Below are 15,179 nucleotides of genomic sequence, written 5' to 3'. Positions count from 1 at the left end.
AATACAGAAAAAATCTTTTAAAATAGTAATTACATCGCGATTAACATAGTTTTTTCTGTATCCTATACTTATACTTAAACATTCAATAATATTAAAGGGAACGATCTTCTTATTCTTTTAAAAATTCTAAGTTTAATTTTTCATGTTTGTTATTCTTGTGAAATCAGATTCTAATTAAATTAGTAGATAAATTGTACTGTTTATCTTTTTCTTCTTTTGAGCTTTTATGTAGCTCCGTACAGCATAAAATTTGATAGCAAAATAAAATAACTATTTTATGACAACTTTATGTGATATTATTAATTCAGCCATTCAAAAGACAAAGTAATAAATATCGTTTTCCGAAAGACCTTCAATTTTAGTATTAGATTTTATCAGATGGTTAACGTCCAATTTTTCAGAAATCAAACTAACAGAGTTAATCAATTTGTCTCTTATATGGCTTCATTAAAAAACTGTAATATACCATAAAACTATATTTTACAAATATACTCTATTAAATAATTTAAGTTTTTCATCACTTGAGGAGTCCTTAACATTATATAAGAATCAGTCGTAGATAGCTTGATTTAATAACTTAATATTAAATAGCACGTCGTTGAACATAAACATTTAATACTAATAATATTCTCTTTTTAAACCTTGCAATATTATTCCGATTCCAATGTTCCATATTATGCTTCGAAATCACGAAGCCTTAATTTTACATCATATTCGTGGAAGATACTTAACCATTTTATTTTATTAATACTATACTAAATATTTCTTCTGTTAAATTTTGTTAAACTTTTTCTCCCGATTGAAATTCTGTTTATAATCGATTCAATTGTATGTAGTAAATGCTTATGCATTACATTCAGGGCTATTTTCTTGTGCTTGAGACATTTCTTCTTTTGCGCTATGTTTTTTAATGCTTTTATTAAATGTCCAAAATCCTCCCATGTACCATAAAACAACACAAGATAAACTTAAAATTGATGTGAAATGGAGTGCGCCTACGTAGCTCCTCATTTGATCATGTACTAAACCTTAAATATTAAAACAAAAAAATTAATAATAATTCAGAAGGTTATTTTTCTAGTTGCATTAATAAGTATTCTAGATGCAGTATGATACTAATATTTGTACATATGTATTCTATTCAATAAATTCTATCCATTCCATCGGTCACATACTGTATCTAGCTTTAAAAGTTTAATAATATAATAAACTGTATTACACGATGTACTTTGCTTTGTATTTCACATTTTTAATAAAATTTTTATAAAAAATTAATTTTTAATAATTTTTAATAAAAAATGTATCAATATTTTATAATGAAAGTAATTGTGCAATGTATCGTATAATATATTGCAAAGATTGTGCATTTTATTTTTGATAATGATTCGATAATTATAAATATATATATAGTTTGCGTTTCATATACAGGAGCATGGAACTATGGAAATCTAAATATTTTCAATCACTATTGGTTACATGCAATACGCGAAAATGAGAAAAAAGGTGCACATAATATCGTTTAGTTGAAAAATATGGGTTGCCTTTTGTATTTACGAAAACATTTGTCAAACTACATATTTATATCGTATGGAAAATGTACGTACGGGATAATAGTTGATTGAAATTGGAAGTCAAGCATTTTGTGTAGCCGAGTTGTATAAGTATTCATATGTTACTCTTTGATATATTTATTTATATTTTTATTCATGTGTGAAGCATTTCTGAACTTTCCATCGTACGAAGAATAACCAATAAGGAAAATACTCTACATATTTAAGATGTAAAAATTTAATAATCCTTTTTATATTTTTATACACACAGCAAAGCAAAAGTATTTAGTACATTGAGATTTACACACTGAAAACGCGCTAAGCGAATCGAGGTGAGGCATAAAATGTGGGTCAAAATGAGAAAATGCGAAAGAAAAGCACAAGAAGAATGAAATCAGGTGAGACAAGACTCGGTGTAAACTTATTTGCCAGTTTTATTCCGTTTATTTTCTGTCTAAAATTAAAATTAATTTCGTAAGTTTCGTTTACTTTCATTATGAATGAAGCTACAATTTGTTTATTTATATGGTAGTCGCGTACAGATAATATTATTGCACAAAAGAAAGATCTCTGATGATAACGAAAAGTAATAGTTGAAATAGTAACAAAATAACAAAACAAGTTTCTAAAGAGCAGCGATATGCATAAAAAATTACCAGGGAATAGTAGCAATTATAATTTTTAATCAGACAAAAAAATGAATCTGTGAAAAGCAAATTAATTAATAAAGGTAGGAATGGACAAAGTCGCTAACAGCTTATTGTAATAGTTGATGCGATTGTGAACAATAAAGAAGTATTAAAAAATAAATATAAAATAAGGAAATTGAACACAGTTCTTTACCTATTAATGGGCCTATGGCAATAGATAGTATACCATTGCAAACCATTTGCATCCCATATGCAGCTGGAAGTCTGTCAAGAGATACATAGTCAGGAATTATTAGCGTTTGGAAGACAGCTTTCGTTCCTTTAGCGATTCCAATAATTAATGCAACGCCGATTACCACTATGTACGTACTGCCCCACGTTGATAATACTGAAATTAACGATATTAGTTCTGAATTTCTTTTATAAAATGTTATCTGCTAATTAATCAAATTTTATTAATGTACTATTTATTTATTTGTCTTACTTATTTATGTGTTTACATATACAGATTGGTATATGTAAATATTTTGTACATTTATACGACTATTATTTATCTATTTTAACTTATAAATTTGCCTTAAATTAATATTAATATTTTTTGTAAATTAATATCTATTCTTTGCAAATATTGAATTTTATTCGTATGTTGGCAGTCATAAATATTTTATTCTGCTTTATCTTTTTTGTTATATATATGCTGACGCAGTTTTTTACGGTCAAACATGGTAAATATGTTTTATATATAAAGTAAGAAAAAACGTATTGTATGAGCATACCTACGTATGTAGATCGTCTGAAACTAGATTAAATAGAAAAAAGTAAAAGGAAGATAAAAAAAAAAGATAAAACAATATAACAGCACTAAAACAAAAAGGAAAGTTACTTACTGAAATTAGCAGACTTTTATATAAGAGCTTAACAAAATGGACATATTAAACCGATAAGAATAAGTGATTTATTTATTGGCATAGGACGAAATAAGAAAATGAATTTCATAAAATGATATCTATTGTGGATAATGCCCATTTAACCATTATATCTAAATGAAAGATCGATTCATTGTCATTTGGTATTTTCATTATAACGTTTTACTAAAGCACTTATGAATCTATGTTTATACGATATTTGTTACTTATTATATTTTTACTCATAGAATAAGCTGACACTGTTTTGCAAAAAAAGTTGAGACACCCTCCGTATGAACTGACCAACAAGATGTAAGTTCTAATGTCATAGAGATTTATGAAATAAAATTTTTATATATAGTACAAGAAGAAACATATATAAAATATTATATATATATATATATAACATCATATATAACATCAGTAAAAACATCAATAAAATATTATTAAAATCTTATCATCAGAAAAATAAAATAATTCGTTCATAAATGCTTCAGTAGAACCAATATTCGTAACTTCTATTGGTTCTATGCAGATTACCAAAAAGCTGAAATCAACCCACCCAGCAGATCGTATATTCGTTGCCATGAAGGGGTCGATTTCTCATTTTCGAATATTTTACGTTGCTGTACGTACTGGTCCTTCCAATGGTGGATCCTATTAAAGACAACACGTAAAGGTTCCTGGATGTCCAACCAGCTTTGTGCGCAAGGAGTGGAATGCAAAGACGTCCGGTAATATCTGACACAGCTTGGATAGACATCACGGTTGCGATCGAATCCCTTTCAAGACCAGAAAGTTCGGTTAGGACGAAAGGAATCATCGTGTTGAAGTTTGTTTCAGCAACTAAAGACACTCCCATACCTGTCGTAAATAAAATGCGATAATGGTAGAGAAATAAGCAAATTATTATAATTATAGGACCTGACGTTTCATTAAATTATATTAATGTTTTTATAAAATTTGCTTTTATAAATATTTATTATGCATGTATATTTTATATTATTTATATACAAAGAGTCCCGCATAGCGTGGCCAATCGACTAGATTATGTTCTTACGTGCAGAGAAGATAAATTAGCGAAGATAAATGAGCAGATTAAGATAAAATTCTGTTGCTTTTATTTTTCAAGAAAATCGATTTTGAAGATTTGTATAATACGCGTGTACAGGATGTTTCCGAACCGGTGTAATTAAAAATATAAATTACGGAACGACAGCCTTATTTCTGATTAGATTAATGTTAAAGATTTATCGAATATGCTTACATTTGAATATGCTATAGACTTGTGCTAGTTACGTTTACATTTATAAACATCAACAGTCTTATAACTTGTTATCGTTCCCAATTCACACTCCGCGTCTTTGTCATTCTATCGTTGTGACTGCGTAAAACAATCGATAATGAATTGTCATCTTCCTACTACAAGAACTGGACAAATATTTATAGAAAGAAAAGTAAGAAAATAGAAAGGACTGTGGAATAAGAATAAAAAATTCTTGAACAAAAATTTTTGTTCGGTCTTTTATCTCTTACTATGTATTGCAATGAGTCAGGAGAATTGCGATAATGTTTGTTAAACGTAGATATAAGTGAGATCAGGGCCGAATTAAACCTTTTTGTAGTCTGAGATTATCGACTCAGTTACAACGAAGATCCCATTCATAGAAAAATAAATGTAAAATGATGGAGATAAAAATGAACTAAATTAAAAAAATATGAAATAAAATTTATTTTGTAATAAATTATATTTAAAACTAGTTACTGATTTAAAAATTTTTTTCGTGATTGGACAGCTTTTATTAACGGTTTGGAAAATAAGGATTCTTGAATGCCGATAGCTGGAGCTATAGTCCCCCAAATATCCCTTCCCTTAATCCTGATCTGTGAGATGATATATAAGTACGTACCTAAGCATACGCGTACTTGATCAATCTTCAACATTGATTTATTAAAAAATAAAGCTTTGTGCGAAAAGATACTACTCTATATTTTCGGATCAATTTTTATATAAATTCATCCTCTAATATTTTGCCCGAATTCCATATAATCGAGAATAATATAAATTTGTAGAAAATATCAAAACTTTAAGAAAAAATTAACTTTAATGATATATAACTCTTTCACAATGTAGTAAAAGATGAAAATTTCATATCTTAAATGTTATTATACATTAAAAAATTATTAAAATATATTATTCATTGAGAGCTGAAAATATAATATTTTATATGTTTCGTATTAGAAAGATAGCTTCACGAAATATGGAAACCTACAAGAAATCTTTAAGAGGAAGAAATAATTATTTTTTTAATTCTTATGTTATCTTATTGCATATTGCATTGAATGAGCTTGTAAAATAATTAATAAATGATAAAATGCCACATTTATCAAATAATTTTTTATGCAGTATTACCTAGGATGACGGCGACATAACGACTATCCTTTAAAAGGTCAAGATCCATATGCTGTGTTATTTTTCCCAAAATCGACTTCTTTTCTCGTTTGCTATTTTCGCTATTCACATTTTCTGATAAATTCTGCTCAAAATTGCTCGTATTTTGTTCCAATCGTTCTTCCAATAATTCAGAATTAGCACCGTCGTTTTTGACATCAGTTACGTTTTCAATTTTTAATCTTTTGACTTCTCTCATTATACTGTTTTCATTGCTCTCTGCGGAAGATGCCGTGATGTCATTGTCCTTTGTTATACTTGTAATCTATTACAAATTAAACTTGACCGTGAACGTTAATCATTGTTATCTCTATGTAATAAGAAGACAGTGAACAATAAAGGATGTATTATGGCTATATTAAATTATTATACGAAAAGTAGTAAAGTACTGATTATAATATATATTTATTGTGTGCAATAAATATTCATATAAATTACATTTTTATAATTATGTATATAAAAATAGAACTTACATAAACATTCATAATTTAATAATTACTAGCAATCATAATCAATGAATTTTATTTGATAATCATGAATAATAAAATATTCTCGTAAACTCGATCAAAATTATAAAGTTTCATTTTAAATATATTATGCATATAAAAATGTTTGCAGAAAGATATATACTTAAACAAAAACCAACCCTTTTTCTTTGCCTATATGCCTACTATTAAATAGATTTTGTTAGAAATAAGAATTTTAGATTTCAATTATACATAGAGATAACATCTTACACAGCTAGATTAAAATACTATTCTGTACCTATTCTCCAGTATTTTCGTAAAATATTTTTTATAGAATATACATACATACCTATAGTCAGTATCTTTTTACTTGTCTATCAATATATTATTGTTATGTATTACTTAACTTATTAGTTCGTAAAAACATGTGTACATGATTATTATTTACACAACTGTTGGACGTACGAAATTAGTACATAAAGTTATGAATACTATTTGTAACTTTACAAATAATTCATGTTTATTCGTCTGACTGCGGAGATTAGGCTTTTAATTTATTGTATTAAAATTGCTATGAACGCAGTATTGCTGTTTGATAATGTAATTGTATAAAGAAGTAGAAAAGATTTATGCAAAAATATACGTATATAGAAACGTATATGTATATGTTAACAAAATGATAATTCAATGATGTATCATTTATTTAATTTTATTTCCTATTTGTTTTGTACCTATATTTACTGTCATTTCTGCAGTCCTTTTAGAAAAAAATATTCAGTGTACATATATAATAATATAAAGTCCCAATAAAATCAAATGAAATTTCGTATCAACTAAATAATGATAGTGCATACACAATACTAATATAATAAAGTAGATAAGCAGATATAATAAAGTAGATATATTTGCATGCCAGAAGTCATTCCTAAATTTATATACAAAGTTCATATCAAGCGTTTTATTAATGTTTTTGAATAATCTAATTTAACTATATATTAAGCTACCTTTTGTCAAATAAGTAAACTAAAAAATAGGTTTAAAGGAAGTGAATAGTCGATATAAATTTCAATTAATTGTGAAAGGCGAATTACTATAATTGCTAAGAAATTACAATCTAGTTTCAAGTACTAAATACATCGTTCAATGTCCTCTTAACACATACACATTATCCTTCTATACGCTTATTAAACTCACTTTTCTTTCCTTAAATGGTTTCAATAGCGCTGCCCCGATCAATGAATGCATCGCTATACCTGCGATAATCAAAAGAGTCCCAGTGGTAGCATAATTTTCCAATAATTTTGCTATTAGAAGTGGCATCAAAATAGGCCCAAGACCAGTTAAAGTTACTGACAATCCCATAGCCACATTTCGTTTTTTCCGAAAATAAGTGTTCATCGCGAGATTCGTGGCTGGAAACATGATACCATGACCGATACCTATAAATTACGATTTAATATCAATGTTTATGTTTCTCGGCAGAACCTTCCAGCTTAATAAAATAACGTTTAACATCTACAAAAATGTTAATCTTTTCACATTCGATATTGCGTATAAGCAACATTGTATTTTAACTAAACTCAAACTAAAAAGATAGATATATTCGTATATATCTTCCGGTTAAACTAATCTCAAATTTTACTACAAATGTATCTTCTTTAAGAAACTATCCCAAAGTGTTTTTCTATCAGTCATCATTAATTTCTCTCACAAGTTAATGGAAAGACTAATGAGTTTTTGTTTCAAAGACCTAATTTAGTTATGTTAGAGAGATGATTATGTTAGAGTCCATTGCAACAGTGTTTCAACTTAAATACTCTTCAAGATGTATTTATTGTAAGATATTTCTTATCTATTACTACTATCTCTGACTACTTATTATCTAGCAAATTCACCATCATATTGATTTTCACAGAATTTTGATATTAATTATGTACATAGTTTCTATTCTTTGCAAACATATAATACGAGAGAAATATGTTATTTTAATCTACTTGCATTTTCATTTCTCACATACAACGTCATAGATATAAAGTCAAGTACACCACGAGAATAATGTGCTGTTTTATGAGGATTAAAAAAGAAGCAAACATCCGGTAGAGATTACTCACCGACGATAATACAATAAGTGATAATAATGGCGGGGAGAGAGACTGCGAACGCAGTCGCACAGATTCCAATGGCAACGGTAAGACCACCAAGAAAGGCAACTTTTCGAAACGTGAATTTCTTCATCATTAGACCGCTTATCAGACCTAGACTGCTTGTAATGGTACCATTCAAATGGACAATTAACGATGTCTGTGTTGCGCTTATATTGAGTGAAAAAAAACGTTCCCTAAAGATTAGACCGAAGCTTTGCTGTATTGGAAGTATCGCCAGCTATAACATATTCATTTTTACCGAGTAGTTAGAAATGTATCCGTGCTCCCACATACATATGTAGTAAAATAAAATAGTTTCAAGCCATTTAAAATTATTTTATAATATAACAGTATAATCTTTACATTAAATGCAAAAATCTGTTAATTTAGCAGGTTTTTATAACAATTGTTGCACGTGTTTGATAAATACGGACTAGATTCGGTTCTACCAATATCTCAGTTTAATAAATGTTGAAGCTTGATACTTAGATATTATTTAACAATGTAATGTGTGCATATAATTTATTTAATATCAAATTAAATATTGATAAATACATTTATATTCTCTCGCATTAATAACATGATTTAGTGTGATACAGTAAAAAGAAAAGGAGAATAAGCTGAGTTGTACAGTACAAACAATAAATTGACTAATTAAATAATTGAATAATTTGAGGCTTCAAGTGTAAAAACAGTATATACTTCTTCTTGTTTAATGTTCTTGAATAGTTTATCCACCTCATATGTCATAAATTTATTTTAGTAATGTTATGTTTTGGCTGAGCTTATATTGACATTATTGACATTATTGACATATTTGACATATTGTAACAGAATATGTTATTTGGAGTGTTTATGAAGAATATAGTTGAACATAGTTCAAACCAAACATAAATTTTTCTACATATAACTATATTGTTTACAATTTATTAAATATTATTTTAATTGAATTAAATTTTATTTAATTATAAAAGCTATTTCATTTATTTAAGAAATATCACCGTAAATCATGAATTTTTCATAGATGTATCAATATTTTATGTATTACAATTTTTGAGGGGAAATAATCATAAATAATTTATGAATCTACTTCACGGAATATTTATATAATGTATTTTATGCTGTATTTCTACTTTATATCATATAGATATTTCGATACAATACAATATGTACAATACTTCCATACTAATCCTCGCTATTGACATCTAATATATAAATAAACACACAAGAGAAAGGAAGTGACAAAACAATTGCTTTTAGTATAATCTTTCAAGTCGGTCAAGTTTGTTTTCCATACAAGGTCTTAGTTTTCGGTTTATGCGGAAAAATATTCTGCTGCCCGGCCTAAGTCTTCAAATTCAGTTCTGGATTGAGTTAGTATTATAATACAAATCGGTTATTTAACGACATGACGGGGCGGCCGAGCGCAGTGAATTCCCTTATTGGCATTTATATAAACAACGCTGGCTGATCGCTTCATGGCGCGCTGCAACACCGGGTTAACCACTACTATATTAACTTACTAACTCAATCTAGTTTGAAAACTAGAGCCAAGCGGTGAAATATTTTTGCATATATACATTTTATTATTTATTGCACCGGTTATATGTATAAAAAAAGTTGTTCAAAATATCGAGCTTTGTAACATACATTCAAAAATAATTGATTTTTGACAAAATGGTGATATTTTTTTAATTTCCAACGGTTTCCAGGTAAAATTACTAATGTCATTACACTTCGAATTGATGCTGTAATGAATCTGACATCCTTTTTATAATGATCATCATTTTGCATAGAATGAAATGTAGCCGTAAATGTAGATACGTTGGTAGTGTATAATTTCAAAATCAATATTATTACATAGGATGAACCATAATATTGTTTCATTTAAGTTTTATATTTTGAAAATTAAACAAAAGCACATGCGTATGGAATATATCTCATAGTAAGTACATATGTATGTATCTTGTAAGTCAATTCAGAGCACGTGATGTCTCTATGCCTATAGCTTGTATAAGAGACTGGAAAACAGAAAACTCACTGGGGAAACTCACATTAATGATTGTCACGCCGACGACGATTATCCACGCCCAACCTCTATCAGTTTCACCACGTGACATTTTATCGATCATCATCGAGATACTGCTTCCACTTTCACGTTACGATTCCTATAGGAATGACAAGCGTACGGCGTCGATCCTTTGTTTCTTTCGTGCCTTGGAGTCGATCGCAGACTGCAAACTTAACGTGTCGCCAAATACAAGACGGATTGGGTAAATGATAAGATACGCGCTAGCTTGGATAAGTATTAGACGTCTACCCAGAGACATGTGTATATATACCAACTGTTTACAGTTCCATAACTTCCATAACCACAGAGAAATCGAACCGTACTGTTGTTTGAACAGTCAGTGATGCTCGGTTTTGTATTCGTAATTACGTGTTCATTGTTTCTAATTAAAAATGTTTTTAGAAGAGTCGATCTGCATCTCTTTAATCAATATCTTAATTGTTGAAATCAGTAAAATATATAAATTGTTTCTAGATATAATTGTGAAATTAAGTTTCAATAACAAGGCAGTTACAAATTTAATTAATCCTATTATTATTTTACTTTACTTATTGGAGAAACCTTTCTGTTATTTCGTTAGAGCAAAAGATGGGTTTCTCTATTAAGGAATTTATTTGATGAAAGCAGACATAAATACAATTAAATATATGCACTTATAAAATCCACATACAATTAGCGTAAAAAGTATTCGTACAGTAATTTATTTAAAAAAAAAAAATATTGTAGAATATCATTAAGAAAATTTTAATAAATAAAGGATATCTACATATCCTTACGAATCTGCAGAATAATTTTCATGAAAGAAAAGATGGGATATCTATATTCTTTGTCAAAATATTAACAAATATTTAAAAAATGGTAGAAATATATGAGCAATAAATGAGTCTTATTAGTTTTTCACATTAAACCGTAACTGTAGGAATACTTATTCCGCATATATTTTTGCCATTTTTTTACATATTTGTTAATATTTTCATATAGGATATAGATATCCCGTCTTTTCTTTCATGAAAATTATTCTGCAGATTCATAAGGATATGTAAATATCCTTCATTTATTAAAATTTCCTTAACGAACGATATCTTTTGTTGAATTTCATTGTTGTACGAATACTTTTTACCGTGATTGTACGTATCTTAATCTTTCACATAATTTAAAATAATTTACTTTATCTCTCATGTAACTTAGTTTTCGTATTTATGACTCTAAAAAAGAAAAACACAGCATACAAGGACAAAATTTATATTATTTCAAACGATGAATAAAGTATGTATATTCGTACAAAATGATACACATTAATTCACGCGCAGCAAGAGTAATGTCCATTTCTGGATCGATTCCGTTTCGATCTTTTAAAATTTATTAAATGAAAAATGTATAGACACCTAACCGGATTAATCGGATTTTATTTAAAATCTAATCAAAGTAGAGATCAAATATAATAACAATAAGTATCTTAAATACTTTACATATCATACATAATCTGTGATCTGTGATGAGACTCAGATTAGTGTGTGTTCCCCTATACGATATAATATTAAATATTAAATATTATTGAGGGAAATATGTCTGTTTTAATATTGTATTTTTTTTGTAATCAAGAAAATAATAAAACACTGACTATAAATAATTATAATGTCCAATCTATGTTATTTTCTTATAATGCGTACTTTATATACCGAGCACTAATTTAAGCACTATATTTAAATTAATGTTTTAAATTTATTTCTTTTGTTTTATGTAATTTATATTTACTTAAATACGTTATAGGATTGGATAACCAAAAATTATTTATAATAACAAACAAATATTTTTGTTGCATTTCATGCTTACTAAAATTCATTTTGATAAAATTTTATCTGTCTAAATAATTGTTAATTTCGAATAAAATGTATAATTGTAAAGCGTAAAACGAGAAAATCAAATTATTCTTCTTTTTTTTTTTTTAAGAACAATATTAAACGATGTATCTGTTTGAGGAACAGTATATTATATACTTTATCTTTTACTTGTCTTAAAGTTCGGCTCCAACGTTTTGTTTGATATTCATAAAATATTGTTTTCTTGATTACAGATAGAATACTTCGTATGACATTGTAAAACGTAAGGTCTACAAATTATAGTAGATAACAGAATAACGGAAAAGTTTGTGAGAAGTTATATTTATATTTTAGAACACTTCAGATGTATGGTTCTTCTTAACATTATTTATAATTCAACAATCAAAGTAGAAAGTGATTAGTTTATTAAACACATTTCTATATACGAGTTAATATGATTATTCGTATATGATGATATTTTTAATACGTATTTCACTGATCTTTATGAGATATGAAATAGTTCAACACTTTTTACACAACTTATATTAGATACCAAAAAATATTGCCTCTCAAGAAAATTATCAAGGGGATTGAGAGTATATATGTATATTTTAATACTGATAATGATGATACGATAGAATAGTACTTGGTAATTGATAAGTGCAGTAAGAAATCTTTACTATTATCTTAATTGTTGTATGACTTTGTAATATCAAAAAAAAGAATGTAAAGACGAGTAAAAAGATGTAAGAAAACATACTAGAAAGTTATATTGTACTAAAAAGATTATTAATACACTCTTAAAGTATTTGCATTGATATAAGCATATTTCGCATTAGCAGTAGTGTATTATTTTATACAAATAAAATTTATGAGTCTATAATAGTATAATCACAAAATATAATTGGAAAAAATTCTGATGAACATTAGTACTTGAACCTGGTTATACGATTTATTTAACTTCGTATTTTAAAAAATTAATTTTTAATTTACTATTAATTTTAAAATAGAACATTATGATCCAATAAATATCTTTTGTTTCTTAAATAAATTCAGAATCTCTAAAATAGATATTAGATAAGATAGATATTAGACAGTTATACATATATTAGTTGATAGGTACTTATGCGTGGAGTGAAAAAATCTGAAACGCAAGCTTTTAAACGCGATAAGATGATATTAATGACAAGTGCTTCAATTACAAAGAATAAAATTCTTCATCATGTATCCTACTTTAGCCTATTGTTTAATAATGGTTTGATGGCCCCGTTACTACTAGTTTGTCCAACTAGGTAAGCATTTGACCCAAGTGAAAATGGCCACTTGATAATACTTTTCCTTAGCTTCAAGCGTTCAATTGGATTGAATTGGATTATGCGTTTTATTCTTTAGCAACATATTTAATAAATGTTGATTTAGGAACGGCCTTTTAATTCAAAACGTACGATATGTAATATGTAATTGCATTATTACTAGGAATTGAGTTCAAGATTTAATCATTTTAAGGGAACGTTTAAAATATTTTTAAAATTTTGTTTACGTTAGTAATCTATGATATAACAGATATTAAAAATAATTAATTCTTAACAAATATTATGAATTATTTCAGAATAAGTAACAATAAAAAGTATAATTCATATACGGATTACTGAGAAGTAATTGATAATTAAATTATTTCAAAGAAAATGAAATTCGAGTGTATATCATTTTTATGGAAATTATTGGTAAGATGAAATAACGAGATGTATACTAATTTTTAAATTATTTAAACATATTTTGTTTATAGAAATTCGATGATATTACGATGTATGAAATTTTATTATTAATAGATAAAAGATTCTGGTCATATAGAAAGGAAGTTATGGACATGTCAGTTGTAAAAAGTCATATAGGATCTCCTGACTCGCTGATTATTGATATTTTTGTTTTATATTTTATTATTGATATTTTTGTTTTATATTTTATTATTGATATTTTTGTTTTATATTTTATTATTGATATTAATATCTTTCTTACATTTAGATGTGTCCGATTCTCTTGATAATTCGTGACATTATTCTTTTAAATAATGACTAATAATAATTATAATAAAATAAATAAACAATGATAAATGAAATTTAAAAAGTAAAGATTATTTAGCTAAGAAGATAAACCAAGATAAATTAATTATTTATAATCAAAAGTGTAACAATGTATAGCAATAATATATATTTCGTATATAAAATTATTACAGTTTTTGTGATTTATTAATTTGTTAATAAGGTAAAATGTTTGACTCAGTGTAGTTTTGAAACAAATGTAAAATAAATTAGTAAATTCGTAATCCTTATTTTACTTTGTGTATATATATACAATACAATAATAAAATAATATACAAACACAACAACAATACACAAAAAGATGTCTGAAATTAAATAAACTGATTTTAGCTAGGAATATACAAAATAATTTTCGATTTTCGGAAAACAGGAATAATCGAAATTATCATTACTTACTTTGCTGTGAACGCATAGAAGTGTTCTTAACGGTACAGTACAAGTGATGCAGTAACAATACAGTACAAAAATGAAAAGAAAGAGAAACAAATTTTGTATATGCACGAACATTTGAGCATACATGAATTTATGAAAAAACTGGGTTGTGACTCACCATTTATAGAGAAACATAACAAAATTTATGACAGAAAACGGAAATCAGAGAAAATGGAAAGGAGAATAGACTTACAATTTCTTTGAAATAAAACGTAGTTTCTCATTTCTCGTTGCATTGCTTGAATTATGACGATACATCAAGCGATTACATCGTAATTCGCACTTAGATTATTATCACTGTTAAAAACGCGTTTCATGAACGTAACTACCAACTAAGATAACTGAAACTACAACGAATACAATTTCCTATTGTATTCATTCATTGGAAATTACCGTATTTCCTGGTCGAACGCATTCTTGGAAACTTTTCACCGGTGGCTGCTGCGTCGCGTCCTGGCTCGAGTGAGGCACAAAAATAAGTAACATATACTCCGAACAGAGCTGCGGACTATTTGTGACTGGCTCGATGAAGGGAAGTCAACCGATAAAAACCGGCTTCGTGACTCGACTCTAAGCCGAGCCTGGTCTT

General features: G+C 27.3%; 1 protein-coding gene across 4 annotated transcripts in view; it reads right to left on the bottom strand.

Annotated features, from left to right (window-relative positions):
- spz4 (Spaetzle domain-containing protein 4) overlaps nucleotides 1-15,179 on the bottom strand; it is a 28,325-nt gene extending 13,146 nt beyond the window's left edge. For 2 of the 4 annotated variants that reach the window (XM_069112903.1, XM_069112902.1), the window contains exon 1: nucleotides 14,784-14,975. Coding sequence is in view for 2 of the 4 variants with exons in the window: in XM_069112898.1 (XP_068968999.1) it covers nucleotides 844-1,028; nucleotides 2,394-2,588; nucleotides 3,742-3,969; nucleotides 5,519-5,822; nucleotides 7,219-7,463; nucleotides 8,136-8,406; nucleotides 10,223-10,303 (1,509 nt within the window). In the remaining 2 variants the exon portion in view is untranslated. The other 2 variants (XM_069112898.1, XM_069112897.1) reach the window with 2 other exon arrangements.

The sequence above is a fragment of the Bombus flavifrons genome, chromosome 5 (assembly GCF_040668555.2).
Source record: "Bombus flavifrons isolate JBK064 chromosome 5, iyBomFlav1_principal, whole genome shotgun sequence".
NCBI lineage: Eukaryota > Metazoa > Arthropoda > Insecta > Hymenoptera > Apidae > Bombus > Bombus flavifrons.
The sequence above is the reverse complement of the archived record's forward strand: the minus strand, read 5'-3'. Positions and strand labels throughout refer to the sequence as shown.